The following is a 23,313-nucleotide window of genomic DNA, read 5'->3' as shown; positions in this document are numbered from 1 at the left end:
TTAAAAAGAAAACAGATGTAATCTCTGGTCCAGCTAAATCAGATTTTTTTTCAATTCTATTTCTGCAGTTGGCTCGACAACTAACGTTAGCTTATGTTAGCTAACTTAGCTAATAGCTACAGTAAGTTAATGAGACATAACGTACTGCCTATAAACCAGCATTAACCATTAAAAACTGTAGATAAATAGAGCATTGGACCTACCGTCATTTTTAACCCAAGTTACGAGCAAGTAGCAATAACTATGCTATTATTTAGACAGAAGAAACAGTAGAAATAGTTTCCAGTTTGACAAGAGAAACCCACGCCACCGGTGCCTGGCTGATGACACCCACAATTAGCTTCTCGCATGGTTTTCTGGGAAATGCAGTCCGAAGAACTTTTTAGGAGTATTTTGTTAGATATCTAACGTTAGTGAACTAAGACTTTTATTCATGTAGTATTATTTGGTTAATCGTACATATCTTAATACACAACCGTAGAGCCGCTGACATGAATTTAAGGAATTGCTATTGAATAATTACACGATATATAACGCCCGTCGTCAGTGGCCTGCGTTACGACAACTCAACTTGTATTGCCATGCCGTAAACACTTTTGTCCGACCTGCCAGTGAAGAGAGACAGAAGGCCTTAAAGCTTATTAAATTTATAGACGATGAAAGCAGGGCTGTCGAAACGCACTTTCATTTTATAGACAGTATTATAGTCTTTCTCACGATGATCATAGAGAATGTTGAAGCCTTGAAGTCATGGCTGGCAAAACTCCTGGAGCCAATGTGAGTGTTGAATTGAAATTACATTTAGCTTGCATGCTACGTAACGTTAGCTACGTTAGCCAGCTAGCCAGTGGGTTAGCCAGGCATCAATGGAGGGCTAGAATCTGCTGGCAAATTCTTGCACGAGTTAGCAAACCACCGTTGCCGCTAGCTGGCTTTGCATAGTAAGGAGAGACTGCAGGACTTGTCATTAAACCTAACGCTAAAGAAATAAAAAATGTGCACTTTGCTCATTTCTTTTAGTTTGACATTACCGTTAGTTAGCTAAGCTAGCCCACGATAATGTGACTTTATAACAGATCTGTAGCAAGCTATCAATCTGCAACAGACAACTTAGATGGTACTACTTGAGTTTAAATAAGTGTTGGATATGTTGAACTGTATCCAGCGTTGCGTTACTGAGTTACAAATACATTTGTATAAATACACAAGAATGGTTTGCTCTTTGAGTTACCATAGTTACACACACACTTTCGACCTCTCTTTCTGCCTCAAAATTAAAAGCAAAATAATTAAATTGCTCTGTAGCTAATTACAAGAGGACACATGTTATCGCACATGTTTTTACATATTTAACAAAGTGATAAAAGAGGAGTTGATGCACAGAGTAGATGGTGTTATGCACACTGGGGCTTTGTGTGCCTGTAATGTTGTTGTAATAGCCCCACCACTTGCTGGCTGACAGGACTTTTTAGCATGCAAAGGTTTTATACAATATAACATACAGTAGGAATTCTGTCTTTTATCTGGTTTAAGTTAAGGTTTAATTTAAAAAATGTCTGCATGCATGGGCACCACTGGACGGCACACCTCACTGACATAGTTTATTGCAGTTGGAGTTCAGTTTTCTTTCTTGCTTTTGACTCCCATGTTTAAGTCATTAAGTAGTTTGACAAAAACGTAATTGCTTTTCCATATTGTATTGTTAAATAAAGGGTAGCTGATATTGGGAATGTATATGTGTACCTACAGATGTGATGCTGACCCCTCTGCTTTAGCCAACTATGTGGTGGCTCTTGTAAAGAAGGACAAACCGGAGAAAGAGCTGAAAGCACTTTGTGCTGATCAGCTTGATGTTTTCCTACAAAAAGGTATGAATGCCACACAAAGCTTCTCTGCCAGTGTTATTGATTGCAACATGCAGTTTTGATATTGACCCTAGCTCTTGCTGGTCAAGAAAGTTTTGCAGGTTTTCCTCCAGCAGAGACTTCCATAACTAAGCTAAAAAGCTGAAATTATTTAAGTTTCATTATATACTTATAGATGCAATCAGCTATACATTACTGTATCACCATCTACTCCTTCAGGATCCCCAATATGGTCACCAGAGGTCCATCATTTGAAAGTACTTTTCCCCCTCTGTCTCCAGCCTGTATCACATTAATCATTAACTTGTTTAGCTTGAGTTGAGTTGTGCTTTCTTTCCTTTTAATGGATACAATTATTCCACGTTACTAAATGGTTTCACTTTACTTTTAATTGCACAGTACAGTCACAGATGATTGGGTTGGTGATGAATACACGTCTCGGCAGAATTCATGGTTTAAAACTACAGTTCAGTTCTGTGCCCTTCCAACAGCATCTTAGTTTTTCCTTCAAAACAGCTGCTGATTGAAGTTAAAATTCCCTTGTACTAACCATTCATATGCAAAAGTTCTGTACATCGCAAGACCATAAATGAAGATGCAAAGTTTAAAGCTTGTCAGAACTCAACTATTGCAGCTCGTAGTCATACCCAAAGATAAAATAAATCGTTCAGATTACATCTTTTTATGTAGTTTTATTATTTTGTGAATTGCATTTTCTCCTTTACGTCCTTTTTATTACATTTTTAATTTTTCCCCCATTTTGTTACATGTCTTATCAAGCAGCAGTTTATTGTCTTTGCTTTTTCTGTGTTAATTATTTTGGATTTATTAGACTTTGGATATATTTAGTGCAGCCAGGAGGAGAGAAATATTTAGTGTGATTCAGGAGAAATGTCAGTACATTTCATGCCTGATGGCCAATTTAAAGGGAGTATGCAAAATGACACATAATTACGATAAAAGATTATATAAGATATTCACATGATTCATGTTGTCTTTGCAGAGACAACAGGATTTGTGGATAAACTCTTTGAATGTCTGACAACTAAGAACTACCTGGGAAATCCTGCTGCCAAGGAAGTCCCTAAAGAAGAGGTCAAACCACCTGCAGTCAAATCTGATGTTGTGGAGGTAAAAAGAAATAGTGACACATTTATTGGCTGCAATACGACTCTGAAAATATATAGCTTGACAGTGAAAAATCTGTATTGTCACATATGGGGCTTTGGATCAAATCATTTAATAAATATGTCATTGTGTATTACAGGACACTGCATATAAATCTTCTGTTTAAAAAAAAAATAAAATAGAGAAGCGTTTAAGTCAAGTAACAGTTTTTTTTTTTTTTTTCTCTTCTCAAGGCTGAAACTCCAGAGGAGGAGAGAGAAAACAGGCGGAGGAGAAGTCCTTTGAGGACCTTCAATGAATCCAGGTATGGCTTTGGGTTCGGGGATAAGTTTCTGCTCAGCTTAATGATGAAGCATATATGCAGATAATATTGTGACGTGTGAGACATATAGCACCTTCATTCAAGTCCCAGTCAGGCTGAATGTGCAATAAATAGGGTCTTGATTACTTACTGCTGATAAAAACCTGTAATTTTGTAGCGGTCTTAACATGTGGATGTATACAGTATAATTGCATGGTTAGTTTCCCACGAGTCCTGTATTTAGCTTGATGAAGGCCCTGGTGTCTAGTAGCCTGTCCCTTGTCAATAACAGATCGGACAATACAAGAACTGGTATACTAACATTCAAAACAACAGTTGGTGTTTTAATGTGCTTTGACGCTTGATTTACATTCTGCGGCATTAAATCGGTTGCTCTGACTTTATGACAGAAATAATGTCATTTGTCTATAATTTATTCATTCTGATCAATTTATTTTCCTGTGCTTTCACCGTGTACAGTAAATGAAACGCAACACTTCCTGTGGATTTTGAACACCAACAGCCTTTTAGGAAAGGAAAGGGATTATGCCCCAAGAAATGCTGTAATAGTTTTAATGTAAAATCCATAAAGAAACCTGTTAAGGTTTCATAAACAGCAACAGTGAATTAACAGTGCTTTGGAGCAGATCGGATAGAAAGGAGGATACACTTAGATTAGGATTATATTTGGATTACTAACATACACTGTTAGTGAAATAAAAGCCTCTTTCCATTAACAACTCAAAGCCTGTTTCTTTCTCCAGTACTGTTGAATAAAGGCCACTACAACTGATTTTGAGTATTTTGATATGATCATTATGACCTTCATTTACCATAGCTGGTTTAAGATTCAATCCTGCTACAACCCTCTTAAATACAGTATGTCTGTTGGACATTTGCATTTAAAACAGGCATAAAGATAAATATTGGAAACAAATTCCATTTAACTCATGAACCACTGCTGTGGCAATTTTGCAATTCCACTTTGACAAACGAGGAATGAGACACAAATCTCTTACAGTATTTACAGTATACGCTCCGAGCATGGTACACAAAACAAAGGTTTGTTTGAAATGTGCACACCCAAGAGAAGCCGATCCCCGCCTTTTATACCTTGGAATGGTCCCAGTTCTTGGTTGGCACTCCCAGGGGGTCATGCTTGAACCATGTATGGCTTTACAGGAGATGAAGCTGCTTCCCTTGGTGGCTGTCTAGTATGGTCTAGTCTCAATTTACAGTTACTGCTGGCAACTTGTTACATGCTTAACACAAACACTTTTTCATATTTGTAGCACCCTGGGGAGCAATCAGGCAAAGGTTCATGGTACAGATTCAGAATGATCAACAAAGTAGAAATAATTATTACGATTATTACACATGCTATACAGATGTTTTGGACATCTGCAATAAGGAGTATGTGTAATAAACGTATTCAAACATGATTATTTGTATAATTTCCCTGACAAGATAGTTATTGAAATATATTCCCTCTAACTCATAAACCACACAGGAGCCGTGATGACAGGAGGCGAGATGAGCGTAAGCGCCGCGACTTTGATCGGCACGGGAAAAGCGCCAATGACTCGCACCGCGAGCGGGAGCGTCGCAGGGTCAGCCCCCGTGGGAGGAGCTACAGCCGAAGTCGCAGCCGAAGCAGGAGTGGCAGCCGAGGAAAGAGCAGGGACCGCGAGCACAGAGGAGGCAGAGGTGAGAAAAGTTCCCCCACAGCCAATAACAACAGCACAGGGGACCAGACCCAAGAGTGTAGTAGTTGCTGAAGCTCCTGTCGGCACAGTCGAACTGTGCATTAGCGATGCAGAGTGTGAAGTGCACAGAGGCGCTTAAGATTTTTTGACCGTAGACCGAACAGAGTTGTGGATGCAGCGGTTTGTATTATATTCTGTTGGATTGTTGGTCAGTGTTGTTGGGAGTTCTTATCGATGAGGAACAATGTGGACAGCTTTGCAGTCGCATCAGTGGGGATTTAACAACACGGCCTGGAATTGGCCTTATCAGCCGCAAGGTTACGGTAATCTACACTTCTGTTTGACATGAAGAAAGAAGTATCTGTTTTATAAAAGCTTAAAATTAACAGGGTATACATTTCTGCTATGGTCCACTACTCTACTGTAATACTTATTTGTGTTTTGTTAAAATACCTCCTATTTGTGCTTGTCTTCAACAGACTTCAAGTCTAAGTTTGAGCTGGAAAGGAAGGACACAGACTGCTACAACTCTTCCAACACATCCGGCTCCCAGCAGCAGCAGCACCCGTCGCCTCTCCTTCCCCTGCCCACACCTCCGCACCCCTTTTCTTCCTCGTCGTCCGCTGGAGTCTCAGGACCAGGAGGTGTTCCCGTAGTAACACCGGCTCACCTGCCCGATAGCACTACAGACAGCTGGTCTGGCTACTATGGCACCCAGAGGCAAGATGTTGTCGGCAAGCCTTTTAGCAACAAGACTGTTTCGCTCAAACAGCGCTGCAGGGATTATGATGGTAGGAACAAAGTGAATCATCTTTTCCTCCTTGCCCTTTTATTTATGCGTTCTAACAATTCTTCTGTTTTTTGTTTTTTGTTCTATCTCAAGAGCATATTAATGTTGAACTATTTCTGCAGAAAGTTAGGTTGTCATTGTAAGGTTTGCGGTCTAATCTTTAACATTATATTCCCATTAAGGGTTATTGGTTGCCTTTTATTTTATTTTGTCTCCTCACTAATGACCACTGTTTAGCACTTGCTCTTTTCTCCCCAGTGAAATGTAGGAAAGCAAGCAGGCTCACCAGAGACACAAGGGTTTAAAGTTAACCACTGTCCCTGAAGCACACTGCTATCTGTCACAGTGCTCAAACACAGCCACTAGGGACCCAGTTTCTTAATGAGACTGTGGGGTAAATGCATGCACTGTATGTTTTAGCTGCTTTGATCTCGGATAAGTTTTCATCTTGTTTATTTATCCTCATTGCTCTTTATATTTGTTCATATTTTCCTTTCAGTAATATTTTTGTGAATGAATTTGACTTCCAGGGGCCCAAACCCCTGAGAAGGATTACAGTAGGTTACAAATAGATACTTTTTAAGTATCTGAGGAAAAAGTACAGAGAAGATGTGTAGGTCTTGCTTAGAGTTTTTTTTTTTTTTACGGTGTCCTAAACGTCTCAAATACCTACATTCTGTATGAAAAAGCTATATTTTGACGTCTGTTTCTCCCTCACACAGAAAAGGGATTTTGTGTCCGTGGTGACCTATGTCCATTCGACCACGGCAACGACCCTCTCATTGTTGATGATGTCAATCTACCGAACATGATTCCGTTCCCTCCCCGCCTGTTATGCCCCCCGCTGGCCTGCCCATGCCCCCGATCACTGAGCCACCCCCTCCCCTCAGGATGCCTGCGATGCCACCCTATGGCCAGCCACCACCACCGGGCGTCTTCCCCATGACTGGTAAGTAGTACCTGCAACACTGGTGCATAAATGGAAACTTCTCGAAGTTCCAATTGATGTGAGCAGTAACATTTCTCGTGGCTAGTACAATTGTGAAAGCGACCGGTGACTTGATTTTTACAAACCACTGCAGATAGACATTTTTCCTCCATCTCTGGTAATGTACTCCCTTATCAATTTCTTAAAGTGGATATAAGTGACTACTCTTTTTCTTGCTTCCACCAACAATTAGGTAAATATTTTGATTATATGTTGATTATAACTGCTGGGAGTGTTGCACAGGTCAGAAATCTCTTCTAAGAGTGTAGTCCTTAATTTTAAGTGACACTGTATCCATTACTGTGTCTATAGCTGATTCAGAACTTCTGACAAACATTTTTTTTTTAGATACACAGGCATAATTTCACTATCTTGGTTGTTTTTATGACCCTTGTTTTAGTTGTTTATTTATTGTGTTTAGAAGTTGTTGTTTTTTTTATACTGGAAATCCAGCTTTTTTGTATACAGTGCTTATCAGTATTATTTCTAGAGACTACATTATGTGTGGAAACACACTGAACATAGACCCCACTCTGCCGCAGAGAGGGTTTTATTTACCTGGTAGAAGAAAAGGCCGTTCATTAGGTTGCTCTTCTTTCTACATACCGTCCTGTCTAATTGTGGCTTATTCCTACCGTTGCCTTGAATATGCTGGTTCATGAAATTATGTTCTTACTGTGACGTTTGTCTTCTGATTTTGCTATAAATCTGATGCAAATTATATAGTTTTAGCGTAACGTGGAAGCATTGCATTGAACAGTTATCACTTTCTGGAACTTTCACTGTCATATTAAAGCAACCTGTCTGGCATGAAACACATTTTTAGTAGCACAAATCAAAGACTCACTGTCATACTTGTGATATACCTGAGACATTAGCATGGGCTTGTGTCTCCCTCAGGACCCCCACTGATAGTAACCAGTGGGATTGATACCCCTAACCACCAAACGGCAATCACTTCTTCTCCTCCTATTGGACCGCCTGGTGTGGGGCTGCCGCCTACTCTTCCTCCTCCACCTCCTCCCTCCTCGTCCTCATCTGTATCTCTTCGTCCCCAATATGTCCAGTCTGAATGTAAGCAGCGATGCTTTTCCTATTCAGATTGGGAAATTATGGTCTTTATTTCGTGCTCTATTTCCTGCTGTCCTGTTTTTGTTTAATTATAGTAGACAGGGGTGTAGCGGTACACAAAAGTCTTGGCTCGGTTCATACCCTGGTTTAGGAGTCACAGTTTGGTGAAAGTTTGGTGTCAATAACGGACTAAATCCTCTTGCTTGGAACTGATTGGGACATTTTGCCCACTAGCAACTTCGGCAAACTATTTATTTATTTATTTATATAAAAATAAGGAACATTTCAAACCCTTCTGTATTACACCGTGCGAACACTAAACAAACACTTTGCCAAAAGGCAACAGGTCACAATAGGCTATAAAACTAAAACGCATCTCTTATGCTATGAAATTAAAAATACCAAAGTAAATTGAATGATGCAAAATAAAATGCGTGCATTGGGAGGAGTTTTTCAATTAGTTTTGCCTTTGCTATATTTAAACATTCAAAGCACCCAAACATTTATCATCCCGCTGATTGACACATCTGGGTGATATCGACAAATGTGCGTTGGCATGTTGGATGTGTTTACATTCACATACTCTACAATGCCGAAACACTGTCCTTATCTTATACACAACTCTCTCCGTCGCTGTTGTAGCTGACCAGGAACCTGCAGGCTGTCCTTCCAGTTTCGGCATTTCATTTGAACTCGCCTTAGTGTGACCGACTTGCACGCCAGTCTGCTTGTGCCATCTTCAGCTCAGCATTTGTTGCTAACAACGTCAACCAAAAAATTCTGAACAGAACTCACGCCTGTGAACTTTGGTTCCACAATACGTACACCAATCTACATACTGTTTATTCTGCGTGCACCGGACTGTGACCCCTGGACCGTGACGGTTCGGTACGAATATGCAAACCGTTGCACCCCTGGTTGAAATTACTACAAAGTTAAGGTTGAACTATACGGACTAAGCAAGTGAGCATTAGGTTGCTTTTTGTGGACTACCCTGTCTTTATTTTCTCCTTCAAAAGTTGTTTTATGCTTGACGTTGTAGTGGATGCAGTGTGTGATGCACATGCATTTCTTCAGACTGCAGTAACTGCTGTTGACCAGAGGGTAGCACTGTTTATTAACCTAAGACAAAGTAGCTATTAGCAATTAACATGAATTCTGCCACATTTTATTGTGTTAAGTGTAATTCAGCTTATGGATTATTCCAGCTAAACAGAAAAGCTAATGCGTAGTTCAAATGGAGTGGGTCTATTTTTAGTTATTTACAAACACCTTAATGCAACTCAGAATCATGCCAAAATCACGTCTGTCATTAAAGGTCCCATTTTGTTAAATTTTGCCTTTTGTATTACATTAAACTGTGGCTCAGGATTAGAATTGTCACCTTATGATGTTTCATCTTGGATATATTTTTTCCATTACAATTACTGTACTTTCATTTATTTTCATTTGTATATATCTTTCTCATTATTACATATTTATTTGAATTACTATTTAGAGCTGTATTTAACAGACTGTCAGAGGTTGCTTCTGTTACTCAGTTGCACACATTTAAACTCATCACTTCTTTACAAGATTGGTGTGTGCTAGATAGGTCACTGAATGCCAGGCAGTACTTACTTATTAACGCCAGACTGCTGGATTTCATAGTGTAATTTCAGTTTCTTTGTTCATTTTCTTTCATTTGAATTTTTTCACTTTATGGCTATTAAGATTTTTCATATTCCCTGCTGTGTGTGTGTGTGTGTGTGTGTGTGTGTGTGTGTGTGTGTGTGTGTGTGTGTGTGTGTGTGTGTGTGTGTGTGTGTGTGTGTGTGTGTGTGTGTGTGTGTGTGTGTGTGTGTGTGTGTGTGTGTGTGTGTGTGTGTGTGTGTGTGTGTGTGTGTGTGTGTGTGTGTGTGTGTGTGTGTGTGTGTGTGTGTGTGTGTGTGTGTGTGTGTGCACACATTAGATAACTATGATCCAGAGGGCTATAACCCAGAGTCGCCAGGCCTGACTGCAGCAGGTCGTAACCCGTACCGTCAGTTCATTCCCCGGGTGCAGACGCAGCGCTCCAACCTTATCGGCCTCACCTCCAACGAAGGACAAGGCTCGAGAGGTAGCAAATATTCACCTTCATAGTAGTCACACTCTTCCCTAAACTAATCCTGGGCAATGGGCACGGTTGGATCGATGGATGCTGATGGACACCTTTATGATGGATATAGCTAAATGCAAAAGTGCTGAGTGTTAATTAGTTGTGTGTGTGTGTGTTTCAGCTGCCAACATAGTGATCCAGACAGAGCCTGCCACTGCAGCCAGCACTCCTGGAAGCAACGTGTCCCGTTTCAACACAGAGCAGGACAGCAGGAAGAGAACCATGGTACCCAGTACAGCTGAGGGACCAGCAGCTAAAAAACCTTGGATTGAGAAGTAAGCATTTTAAAGACACGCACGTTTTTAAGGGTTTTACTGATGTTTCACAGATGTTAAAATTTGAAATAGAGAAATGTCCTGCCGTTGATCAAACAAATCCTTTCCTGCTACTGCAATGGGAGCCTTGTTTTAAGCCAAGGTGACTCATAGGTCAGGAGCCTATCTTTAGTGTCAGTTGTGGGAAGCAGGTGCACACAAACATCCCTGTGACTACTAGGATGCTTCCATTGGCTCTACTTGTAATCCAAATTGAGTGTCAGCCCGGTTAAACTTGTTCCTCATTTTCAAGTATAACTGTTATATGGTTTGTAGGAACTTCAATTAGGGCTGGGTATCGTTCAAAATCTTTCGATCCGGTGCCAATTTCGATACCTCAGTTTCGATACCAGTTCCTAACGATACTTTTTTCGATACCATATGTTTTAAAATCCATCTCAGCATCAACAAAAATACATTAAACGCAAAGCTTTTATTTTCCAACTTAATTGTGAATCAAAATAGTAAAAATTCTGGTAACACTGCTCACTCAGAGTAACATTAATAAAGTTGCCTTGCCTTACAAGCTCAGCCTGTCAGTCAGTCAGCAGGGCAAAGAAACCACCGTTGTGCCTGCTTGCCTAGAGCTTAGAGGAAGTGTAATGTCAACAGCGACCGCTTTCTGCTCGCCATTAATATCAGTATGCAGAGAGGACAGATAAGCTTGCGCTTAAGCGATCAGACGCTTTTGGAACCGAAATTTGGCACCGAAAGATTAATAATTTTTTGATACTCATAGAATCGGACATTTTTTTTTGGTACCATGAAAGTATTGACGTTCGGTGCCCAGCCCTAACTTCGATATGAAGGTGGAAACTCAAACCTCAGGTCGTCAATCTGGGTTCGATTTCACCGCCTAAAATGTTGATTGGCTTGTCTGCTTTTCCCATTATTTTTCTTTAAAACAAATACTGTGGTGAACTTCAGGTATCAACATCACAGTCGTCTTCTTGTTTTAGGCCAAGCTTTAACAACCAACATAAGAACACTTTTCCCAAGAGGTATCACTATGTGAACACCAAGTTGGAGGTGCGCAAGATCCCACGTGAGCTCAACAACATCACCAAGCTCAATGAGCACTTCAGCAAATTTGGAACCATTGTCAATATCCAGGTAAAATGTATAACTTGCTGCTTTGCACTGAGCAGTCTTGCAAAGGGCTACAGTTCTCATTGTTTAAGGGTTTGGTCAACAATAGTAGCAGAAGAAGTAGTAGGCTGTAGTTTGCCAAAAAGTCTAGTGAAAATTATTCAAATTTTGCATTTTTTTAAGATGCATGACAGACAGACAGTGCAGGATTCACAGAAGTTGCAGGACAAAATGTAACAGGCTGTCACATTTACTATATGTGGCTCACATACACCTTTAGACTCAAGAAGAAGAAAAACAAAACTTAACATGACTTTGTAATGAATATGTTGAATTTTGGACAAAAATGAATAGCTCAATGTTTAGCTGCGAGTTCATGAAGTTCAGAGCTACAGAATAATTAGTTTAATCTAATACACATGCCTACTCTGCACGCTCTAAACTCAATCCAGGTGGTGTTTGGCGGAGACCCAGAGGCGGCGTTAATCCAGTACACAAAGAACGAAGAGGCCAGGCGGGCCATATCCAGCATTGAGGCGGTCCTCAACAACCGCTTCATCCGTGTGTACTGGCACCGCGAGCCCGGCACCAACAACACAGGGCTTCAGCAGCTGGAGCAGAGCTCAGGGAGCCAGGTGGCCGGGTCAGTGCCCAGCCAGGGACTGCAGCCCAGCAACATGCATAAGGTTAGAACTGAAACCAATAGAAGTCCTTCATCTTTTCGTGATGATCTCTTAAGCCCAGGTCAGACCAAAGATTCACGACGAGACGAGTTGAAACTTGCAAATACTTGCAACATGCCGGTCTGCAACGTTCTGAAACCTGCCAGTTTACACCAATGTGACGAGACGGTGTATCATCTCCATAGCAACCACTCTTTGTACTTATGTTCTAACTTCAGACTTTTTGTTTTTTGTAGCTTATATATCGTGCATGTGGGTCCCAATACTCTGTCATTTCAACCAGTTGACGGTTTGTAATAGGGCTGCTCAATTATGGAAAAAAATATAATCACGATTATTTCGGTCAATATTGAAATCACGATAATTTGACTTTAACAATTACTCAACTTCTGGAAAGATGTTGCAGTTATTGAACTTGAAAAACAGTGGAAAAAGTTAAATAAATCAACAGTAAAAAAAACACATACAGTACAACTGTGAAATTTGCCTTAATACTTTTCCTATTTAAAGTGCCCATATTATGAAAAAATCACTTTTTCTGGGATTTGGGATGTTATTTTGTGTCTCTGGTGCTTCCACACGCATACAAACTTGGAAAAAAATCCATGCTGTTTTGAGTGAGATACGGTTTCTGAATGTGTCCTGCCTTCAGTCTCCGGGTGAGTTGTTCAGAATCGGCAGGGCTTTCTACGTCACTGGCCGAAATGAGGTGGCTAACCGTAGCATGCTATAGAAAATAAAGTTGACTTGCAAAACGTAATGAGCTAAATAATTGTTTTTTTCGATTATTCTGTTTTTGTGATCATTGGGAGCCAAAATCATAATCACAATTAAATTCCTATTAATTGCACAGCCCTAGTTTGTAACATAGAAATAAAATGGATTACGGATAATTTTGATTCCATAGTTTGTAACTGACTTTACAAGCCGACCTTGCTATTGGCTGTTGAAGCAGGTGGTGTCCCTTACATTCTGAAACCAGCCACTGGCGACTTGACAAGCTTGAGTCGAGCTGAGATGGGACGGTTCAGACTGCTGCAACTTTTCTTTGCAACATTTTCTTTGTTCTAAAAAACGTTTTTGTCTCGTTGTGAATCTTTTGGTCTGAGCTGGGCTTTAGTTTAACCACTCCTTCATCAGATTGACTTTTTTTCTCCCTTTTTTTTTTTTTTTTTTTTTTGATCTGCAGGGTATCAAGCAGCACAGTCCAGCCGCCTACGTGTTGAACAAGACTGTTCCCAAGCATCACCTGCAAGCATTGCCTGGGGTCACAGCTACAACCAAGCCGGGCAGCCTGAACACAAACCCAGATGCTGTCACTGTACGTTTTATTCTAGATGCAGGTGTCCGATGATGCCAGACCCGGGTGAAATGGCAATTTCAAATGAATGATTTGTTTCAACAAGCTTGGAATACCACACTTAATATCAATCTGTGCAGTTGTACTTAGGCACAGTAGTGTTTGAGCTAAATGCTCATGTCAGCATGTTAACATGCTGATGTTTAAGCAGGTATAATGTTAACTATGTTAACTACCTTAGTTTAGCGTATTGGCATGCTCGGTATAATATTATCGGGACAGTCAGTGCGTCCAGTCAACAGTGTAGGTGGAATGTTCCCAACACACAAATATTAGGATTAACAAACCTAGCCCTGCGGTGTGTGCCAAACAGGAACACAGTTACCGCCAGTTCACTTCTGTGAAGCTAGAGGTCTCAGAGACATAAAGATTACAGTCCAATGACACTGGTCAGCTGGTCTCACACGTCCTAATAACATATAAGAATAGGAGTAATGCAGGAGAATAAATAATTAGTTGGCACTTAATGCATTCTTGCTCATGTCTATTGCAGCTGTACACAAGCTCATTGTGGTTCTCTCTCTCTCTCTCTCTCTCTCTCTCTCTCTCTCTCTCTCTCTCTCTCTCTCTCTCTCTCTCTCTCTCTCTCTCTCTCTCTCTCTCTCTCTCTCTGTGGCACTTAGGTGGTGCCTGCATTGACAAACACCCAGAAGGGCCCCTATACTTCCACAGCCCTAAAGTCCTCCTCAAAGAGCTTTGGAAAAACGGGAAAAGCACTAGAAGCACAGGAAGTCCTCAAGAAGAAACAGGCATGTGGCTTAATTTTATAATACATATTTTGACTGGATACGAGAATAGCAGAGCTGGGATTAACCATTTGTTTCCCTCAAGGGCCACCATTGAGAAATTGTTGTCTTTTTTTCATTTAGGAGGCATTAAAACTCCAGCAGGACATGAGAAAGCAGAAGCAAGAGATGTTAAAGACACAGATTGAGTGTCAGAAGGTAAGACTCTCCTCAACATCCACTCCGTTTAGCCCCCCTCCCCCGATTTATTTTCCTGTCTATTACACCTTCTTCTCTCTCACTGCTCATCCTTCTTCCTCCAGGCCTTGATAAACCGCCTTGAGAAGAACCGAGGGATGAAACCTGAGGAACGAGCCAACATCATGAAGACCCTGAAGGAGCTGACGGAGAAGATCGAACAGCTGCAGAATGAAATGAACCCTGCCTCCCAGGTATCCAGTGCCAAACCCAACCACGGCCAGTCCAAGACCAAGACTGATGTAAGTTTGGGCCATTTTGGTCAGGAACATGATGGAGTGCATCATCTCCTTTAGGCCGCATTCAGACTAGAGCAGGCAGTCCGGCGAAAACGCCAGTACTCCCATTCATTTTGAATGGGGATAGTGCGTTAGGAGGGTGCCAAAAAGACAAATTCAACTTTTGGAGAAAAGCAACCCAACGTCACGCTGCAGTGGCCAATCATGTAACCAGCGTCAGACTTGTCAGTCCATTTTGGGGCGTTGTAAGAGTACCATACAGTAAACGGTACTCTATCGCTGCCACAAGAAAGTTTTTAAATAACTACCAAGCACAGGACACAGCACATCTCTTTTCTTTTTCTCTCTGAGAAATTAAGCTGCTTTCAAGTGCGGATGGAAATGTCACGATTATAAAAACGGAAAACAATAATTGTGAACTATAAAGTCTACAGAACACAACAGGGTGTCACACAAATTTGGCCATTTGGTGACACTCCCACACTGCCCCACATGCCTGCTGCGGATCGCTGGAGTCGCCGGATGCTCTCTGAGCGCGGCCTTACACAGAGATGGCCATGTGGAGTTCTGTCCATCCACTGTAGATCTGTTTTGAAACTGACTTACTAAATACAAAAAAAGAAATTAAAAACTGAAGCGTTTTCTCATTTTACATGATATGTGACCACCAGGCCCAGAAGGAATTGCTGGATGCTGAGCTGGACTTTCACAAGAAGATGACCTCTGGAGAGGATACAACAGACCTCAAGAGAAAACTGGGACAGTTGCAGGTGGAGGTAATGCACACACGCCCACACACACGTACACAGTACATAACCACAGGCCAACAATCTGAAAAGATAGCTAGCAGTGCACAAAGAGATGACCGTGGCCGCATCTTGCATCAGCAGCATTTTTCTTGAGCGCTGAATTTGAGGATGTGATACCAAGAAATGCCTTAGAGGAAGTCAGCAAATAATGATATAGTATTTACATATATTACTCAACACTGCCCGATTTATGTAAAGATACAGGTAGAAAAACGTGCACATCCAAATAACTTTTTCACAGGGCTGGATGAAAAGCACAAGTAGTATTTCATCAATAAAATTAATAAAGCAACATTTTGATCCTGAGAGAGGAATAAATAATACAAACAAAATCCTCAGTTTTAAGTTGTATGTTTGTATTCCCACAATCGAGTTTATCTTCTATCAATTCTAGAGGGGACACCTGTAGGAATGTTCACTCACATCTGGGCCAGAACGAATTAGTGAACTGTAGAAGCTTTACCTGAAGATAATGTGTGTTAATGCTGTAAGCACTGATGCAAATTGGCACATCAATGGCTGATTTTATAAACCTATAAAAACACATTGACACTAATGTAATAGTTGAGTTAAAGATTCAATAGGAGTGAAAGCACTTCAGCTTTAGACTTTAATGTATTACAGTATATAAAATGTACAGGTCATTATATTTGCAGTTGATCAGGGTTCAGTACTGAGAATTGTGATATTTGAAGGGAGTTCACAGGTGATGTATCATAAATACAATGGGACTAAATGGGCCTCTATAGACTTTAATGCATTATACAACACAAACTATATATGTTATGATAATGACCTTATGTATAGTTAGTCAGTGTGTAACACTGAGCATTCTAAAAGATAAACGGAGGTAGTATTGTATACAATGGCTGAGATACAATCAATGTCTAAGAGATTGGTTTAAAACGTAATAACTAAAGAAATATATCTAAACAATAGCAAAAGTCACAGGTTGCACAATGTACGAATTAACCATTTTGGTAGCATTAAAACTAAGAGGAAATGCAAATCAAGTGTCTTTTAAAAAAAAAAAAAAAAAAAAAAAAAAAAAATCATGCTCTCAGGCATATCTTGATTAGGCAGGTATCTATATATGATTGATAATTGAGTTACGTAGCTAATATAAAAAAAGGGCACAGAATGTTAATAAGAAGTATGCAAGACAATATGCTATTGTGTATATGTCACACAACCTAAAAGTACATGAATCGGAGTCTTTTTTTTTTTTTTTTTTTTTTTTTTTTTTTTTTTTTTTTTTTTAGGCATCATTAAATGAAATAGTTTTGGGTTTTTTAATCCATGAAAAAAAAAAATTGAAGCTGCATCCATGGCTGTTAGTCAGCTAAGACTTTGCCCACTTCTCTTTTGCCATCTAAACTAGCAGCACACACAGACACACACTCAGTTGGCTGTGTCAAAAGATCAGCCTAAAAAGAACATAGCTGTTGTTAGCAACACCCTGCCTAGCATGTTTTTTTTTTCCCCTTCTACCCCTGTGCTTCCTAAATTAGTTTGTTATTAAAAATGCATATTCATCCAAACCCAACCCTTCTTCTGCACATTAAACTGCAGCCACTCAAGCAATCCCAGAGGAACAGCCGCTAACGAAGCCAAATCAGACACAGGTCCAACACTGATGGAGTGCCGTCTCATTAAAGTTTGAGCCGCTGGTCCTTGTAACAAAATCGCGGGATGACAATTAGAGGGAGAAGTGAGCGAGGGACAAATGGATAGGAGAGTGGTTGTGAGGTTATAGAGTGGTTAGGAAGCCAGGAGATGTCACTTTAAAAATGGAGGAGTGACAACTGATGGTAAAGGGTAGAGAGTGACCGAGGGAGGAAGGACCAGAGTCGAGTGTAAAGAATGTTTAAGAGACCCATGATAAATTCAAACACTGTAGTTTCCTTTGTTTTCACATTGAAAAGCACAACAGCACAGCATCAAGACGCACAATCTGGTTTTCCACATCTGTTGGTAATGATTATTTTAACACAGCCAGGTGGTGCCCATATATTCTTGCCTGTGTATATTGAAAAAAAGCAGCAGCTACTCTGTTGTTTTATAACATTAAACCTACTGAACTGGTTTTTTGTTTTGTTTTGTTTTGTTTTGTAGGCGACTCGGTTGGGTCTGATCCAGCCCCCAGTGGGTCGAGGTCGGGGCCGAGGTAAGATGGCGCTGGAGCACGGTTCAGTGCACGTGGGCCGCGGCCGGGGCCGCAGCCGGGAGATGATGGCGCGAAGCGGTACCGTGAACCGCATGGTGGTCGACCACAGACCCAGAGCCTTGGCTATTTTGGGGGTCACTCAAGAGGAAAAGGACGAGCTAAAGCCGCACTTTGTGGTGAGGACTGTGTTACACTTTTATTTATTATATATATATATATATATAGTTAGTTACAGGTTCAGGGGTCACACTGATAACTGTTAAATTGATTATTGAACAATTATACTGCTGTTAATCCTGATCTTTTTTTTTTTTTTTTTTCTTAGAAATTTGGTGAGGTCGAGGATGTCCGTGACCAAGACGCCAACAGCGTCGTCATGACCTTTAAGACACGAAGCGAAGCAGAGAATGTAAGTCGCATGACTCTGAATCAGACCGGTCTGTCTTTGCCTCTTTCTTTCTTCTTTTCTCCCTCGAATCACCCAAAATGAAATGATAGTCAAATGCAAAAGGTGTAACTTGCAACTCCTGTTTTGTTTTCTAGGCAGCTAACCAAGGAGCTAAGTTCAAGGGCCGTGTGCTGCAGATTTCCTGGTACAAGCCCAAAACGCCCTCTGTCACAACAGAGCCAGAGGAGGAAGAGGCTAAAGATGAGGACAATGCGGTATGACACATCACACACGAACGGCTAAAATACAGCCACCCAGAAACCAGGAGAGGAAGTCCATGTACAGTACAACTTGAAATTCAAAGTGGGGAAACTTTTGGAAGTTTTAGTTCTGTTCACAGATTTAACTCGTACATTTCTTTCCAGTGCTTCTAAATGTTTCACTGCTGCTCCCAATGGAAAATCAGGGCAAGCCTCTCAGTACTAAGAGCATCTTAGCCCTTTGAGTAAAACTGCATTACTGTCAGGTGAAATCCTCATTCTGTGTTTTCATGTTTTGGGATGTTTCAGCTGTCCCTTTTCACAGGGACGTTTGTTTCGGCACTGTTACGGCTCTGTGACTATCCTCGCTGCTGGCTTAAAGGCGCAGCAACTCTGTCCCCCTCGTCCCTCTGTCCTCCTCTTTCCTCTTTGTAACTTTCACACAGACTGCGAGGCAGCTTAAAGGCGCATCAGTCCCGCCTTTGAGCAGGCTAATGTAAAGAAAAATTACATAATCTCGTCAGTTTGTGTGTTCAAAGCTAAACAATGATTTGTTTTGTTTTCCATCCACACAGAAGGAAGCTAGCTCATATTTGCCCGGTGAAGAGGAAGAAGAGGAGGAGGACGACGATGAAGATGACGAATACGAGAGCCGATCTTGGAGACGATGAAGGCATTGTGATTCATCATGATCTGCTCTCCAGCAGAATCAGTCGCTACTTTTTCCCGACAAGCAGATGAAATCAATACAACCAAACTCATTTTTTTCTTCTTTTCCAGTATTGTCGAACTAAGTAATTTTAGACTCTAATCAAAGTAAAAACGTCGTTACTTTACTGTACATCAAAAGAAGTTTAGAGGGCCGACAGTTTTTTTTTTTTATCCCTCAACTGAACAATTATTTAAAACCTCTCACTTTTGCTGAGAAAGATACATGTTAAGTTGTTCTTATAGATAGAATAACATAAGTTTCAGTGTGCATACCAGATGATTAATATCAGTAATGCACAAAAGTTGTGTCAACTGTGAATAGGTATTTTTATACATACTGTATTTAAGCCTTTTTCTCACCAGTTTTTTGAAAAATCTTGTCCTCAGTTCAGGGACAGCCATTCCCTCACCAATAGAACATTCTCTGTTGCTACCAGAGAGAGATTTATTTATTTTTCCAAGCCCAAAATGTTAAAAGGATCCAATCATCCAAATATTTTTGACAGTGAATCACTGTGCTGGCATGACTAGTATGCTAGTTTGTGCATGTTGTATTCTAACTAAACAGAGCCACCTTTACCCAGCACCAAAAGATGCTGATACTGATACTTTGTGTCTGTACCATATTAGAGCCAGTGCAGGAACAAAAAGGATACCAGTGCAATAGAAAAATCTAAACTTGTTTACAAATTGCCATGTCCATGCACGTCAGATACAGTCTGATAGCAAATCTTCAAATTCCCCTGCCCCCCCCTTTGTGTTTTGTTGCTCACTAAATGTCCGATGCTACTCTGTGTAAATATAAACACCCACATGGGTGTTTATATTTTACATATTCGAAGAGTGTGTAACATTTTTCACTTGTTTTATTCTGTCTCCTGGTCATCCAACAGGCCTGGTGTTTGAATGTAATACTGAACAGTTGATTTTAAAATATATATATATATATATATATATATATATATATATATATATATATATATATATATATATATATATATATATATATATATATATATATATATATATATATATATATATATTTTTTTCTTTGCCTTACACAATCAGCGGATGGCTGAATTTTTACAAGATTTGTGATTTACTTTTTGTAAATTTTGTAAATGCTTGAAAGAGAAATTACTGTTGTACTTTTTTTTTTTTTTGTCATTTTCAACAGTCAGATAAAAAAAAGGTCAAGCAAGAGTGCTTAGCATCTCTGCTTATTCGCAAGAATATTTCATTTGTCTTAAACCAGTCTGTTATTTTACTAAATTTGTCATCTAAGTAGCACATTTCTTTCTTTCTTTTTAACTTTCTGAGCTGTGGAAAACACTCGACTGGCAGTGGGAGTCATGCAACTCACTATATTATTTGTGAATTAGTGCACCTTTGTCTGTGTCTCAAAACAGTGCTCTAAACCCACTGTACAAGTGCAACCACAATGTGCACCTTTCATAACAAAAAGTTTTATTTTGCAAATAATGTATTTTAGAATCCTCAGGGTGGGAGGAATGAAAGTCATTGAAGTTCACATGGAAATGTGCTTAAAGGAACACGCCGACTTATTGGGACTTTAGCTTATTCGCTGTATCCCCCAGAGTTAGATAAGTCCATAAATACCCTTCTCATCTCTGTGCGTGTCGTAACTCCGTTTGACGCCCCCAGCGCTAGCTAAACCTAGCACAGATCCTGGAGGTAACCGGTTCTAACTAGCCTACTGCTCCGAATAAGTGACAAAAATACCGTCAACACTTTCCTATTTACATGTTTTGATTTGTATAGTTAGAGGGTATAGAAATAACAAGGTTACTATGCTTTTACTATCTAGTAATTGTTGACTCTATTACTCCAACTCTGAGCGAACTCTCTGCTCCTCACCACAGGGCTTGAGGTGCTGCAAGCAAATCACTCCTCCCAAGTAGCAGAAGTAGCAGTGCTTCGCCTTTCTGAGAATATAGTTCCCAGTTTGTATACGGTTAGAAGACGGCTGTGTCTCATAAGACCTTATTTGTACACCCTGTGACTATACAAATCACAACATGTAAATGAAACATGTTGGCGTTATTTTGTCACTTATTGGGAGCAGTAGGCTAGATGGAGCCGGTTACCTCCAGGATTTGTGGAGATGAGAAGGGTATGTATGCGCTTACCTAACTCTGGGGGTTACTATGAATAAGCTAAAATCCTAATAAGTCGGTGTGTTCCTTTTAATGCAAGAAATACATGTTTGACAGTTTAGCAAGTTTTCAATTCTGTTGCTTCCCTGAAACGAAATGTTTACATGCATTCTTATCATAACTCAACTAAACTGATCATATCAAATAACACAACCAGTCAGATTGAAGAACCAAAACAAAGGGGGGAGGGAGGGAGAGAGAGAGAGATAGTAACTTATTAGTTGCTTGTAGCAGTCTCACTACTCTACACTAGCATGCAGGTAGAGATCTACGCGGCAATACAGTCAGTAACAGAATTCAGATCTGACACCACATGTAAAGGGATGCTGAACCGTTTGAAACACATTACATGTTTTCCTCCCAACTACAATGTCCGTAGCACTCTTGTTTGGATTGCATATCTCACTGTTGACCGATAACTCAGAAGTCTCCTGCCAGTGGTCCATTTAAAACATTTGAGTTCTGTGGTGTTCAAAATTAGGTTTAGGTGTGTGCGATGGAAAGCTGAAGCGTCTCTCTTCGGCACTTACTACTTTAATATTATTTGCTCATATGATATTTTTTATATGAGGTCACTGGCCGTTGTATAGGACAAACCTGTACTGGCAGGGTTCTTGCTTGAGTGAGGATTCAGAGAAGGTCTCCCACTTTTTGTACTATATTCTCTATGCTACTATCACAATGGTGTAAAAAAAATGTTTATTCAATAATAGTTTTGGATTTGTTACTGTTTATATTTGCAGGATGTGGATGTATTTTCTTCATGTATTTGTTTGTAAAAAAATTGATTTCTAATTTACTAGCATGTTTGCTTTTGCCAATAAAGATGGAGGAATGGGGTGCTTGAAAGACGGTAAAAAAAAAAAGGAAGAGAAAAGAAAAAAAAATACAATTTCAATTGGATCTGGCAAAGAGAAGGAAAAAAAAAAAACATTTTGAGAGAAAAAGAAAAACATTGACCAAAAAAGAAGTTGGCATTGGCAAGGGAAAAAAAAAATGCAGGCAAAAGCATTCCAGAAAATATTACCTTAAACTCTTGTGTGGTCTCCTTCATTTTGCATGTTATCTGCTAGAAATCATAGACATCAATTTGCTGACATAAAGTAATAACACATTACACAACAACCCACTGAGTCTGAGACAAGGTATCTTTAAATATAAAAAGTAATGCCCCCACCTCATTCACAATTTTCATATAATTGGACACCTAGGAGTGCATTATTGCATTTATACCATGGCCAATTACCACGGACAAAAAGTGAAGATGTTCAGCTGTGTCAGTGCTGAAATATTAAGACTAGTGCTGGCCTAGTCTATATCCAAGACATCCACTTCCGGGATTGCTCCGATTCGGCCGGATTTCACTCTTTTCGGCCGGATGTCAGTTACCTTCTGCTTTCTTTGTTTGAATTTTATACTCCAGTGGACTATGGTTAACTGCTCCTCAGATCACTGCATGGTAAATCCATACAGCTAGCTAGACTATCTGTCCAATCAGAGTTTTCGGTTGCATGACCTTTGAACGTAGACATGTTCAACCAAAACAAGTTCCTTCCTGAGGAGGAGGCCTCCGTCCGGCGCTTAGCACTGCCCAAGAAGATTGTGATTGGTTTAAAGACATGCCAATAAACCAGGGCACGTTTTTCTCCCATCTCAGAATGCTGAGTGGACTAGCCCGACCCTCCTTCGCAGTGCTGTGGAGGAAGGTCTCGTAATGTGAAACTAGTGCTGACCTGGACAGTGTTACTTTGTGGTGATTTTATCAGATTCTTGCTAGCCAATCAGAAATGAAGCCATGGTACAATAAAATAAAATGTACAACAATCAATCCAAGGCTTTAAAACTTCCTCAAATTACAGTCATACAATTGATGAAATAAGGTGCTACTGTTACTATTGTTACTATTATGTTATTGCTACTATAATATAATTATATCAGTGGTGGTGTATTCAGATCATTTACTCAAGGAAAAGTAACAATACTACCGTGCAAAAATACTCAAGTAGAAGTCCTGCTTCAAACTCTTAAGTTAAAGTACAAAAGTATTAGCATCAAATATATACTTAAAGTATCAAAAGTAAAAGTACTCATTATGTAGAATGGCCCATATATTACATTATTTGATCATAATTATTGATGCATTAATG

General features: G+C 40.0%; 2 protein-coding genes across 2 annotated transcripts in view; one reads left to right on the top strand and one right to left on the bottom strand.

Moving 5' to 3' along the window:
- The window catches only part of lars1b (leucyl-tRNA synthetase 1b), a 29,670-nt gene extending 29,069 nt beyond the window's left edge, over positions 1 to 601 (bottom strand). Inside the window, exon 1 of the mRNA XM_028594824.1 lies at positions 204 to 601. Within this exon, the coding sequence (XP_028450625.1) occupies positions 204 to 209 (6 nt within the window). The 5' untranslated portion in view covers positions 210 to 601. The remainder of the gene's footprint in view (positions 1 to 203) is intronic.
- rbm27 (RNA binding motif protein 27) lies at positions 570 to 19,905 on the top strand. Its single transcript, XM_028594825.1, is given in 22 exon segments — positions 570 to 777; positions 1,750 to 1,868; positions 2,869 to 2,996; positions 3,227 to 3,297; positions 4,805 to 5,001; positions 5,480 to 5,791; positions 6,513 to 6,638; positions 6,641 to 6,739; positions 7,679 to 7,852; positions 9,801 to 9,947; positions 10,108 to 10,261; positions 11,260 to 11,413; positions 11,842 to 12,075; positions 13,262 to 13,393; positions 14,056 to 14,181; positions 14,302 to 14,376; positions 14,481 to 14,657; positions 15,326 to 15,430; positions 17,579 to 17,806; positions 17,956 to 18,039; positions 18,174 to 18,293; positions 18,854 to 19,905. Coding segments are annotated over 22 exon segments (3,117 nt in total). The 5' UTR covers positions 570 to 718; the 3' UTR covers positions 18,950 to 19,905.
- The last annotated feature ends 3,408 nt before the right edge of the window (positions 19,906 to 23,313 follow it).

This window comes from Perca flavescens, chromosome 13, assembly GCF_004354835.1.
Source record: "Perca flavescens isolate YP-PL-M2 chromosome 13, PFLA_1.0, whole genome shotgun sequence".
Classification (NCBI taxonomy): Eukaryota; Metazoa; Chordata; class Actinopteri; order Perciformes; family Percidae; genus Perca; species Perca flavescens.
This window is presented reverse-complemented; position numbering and strand designations above follow the sequence as displayed.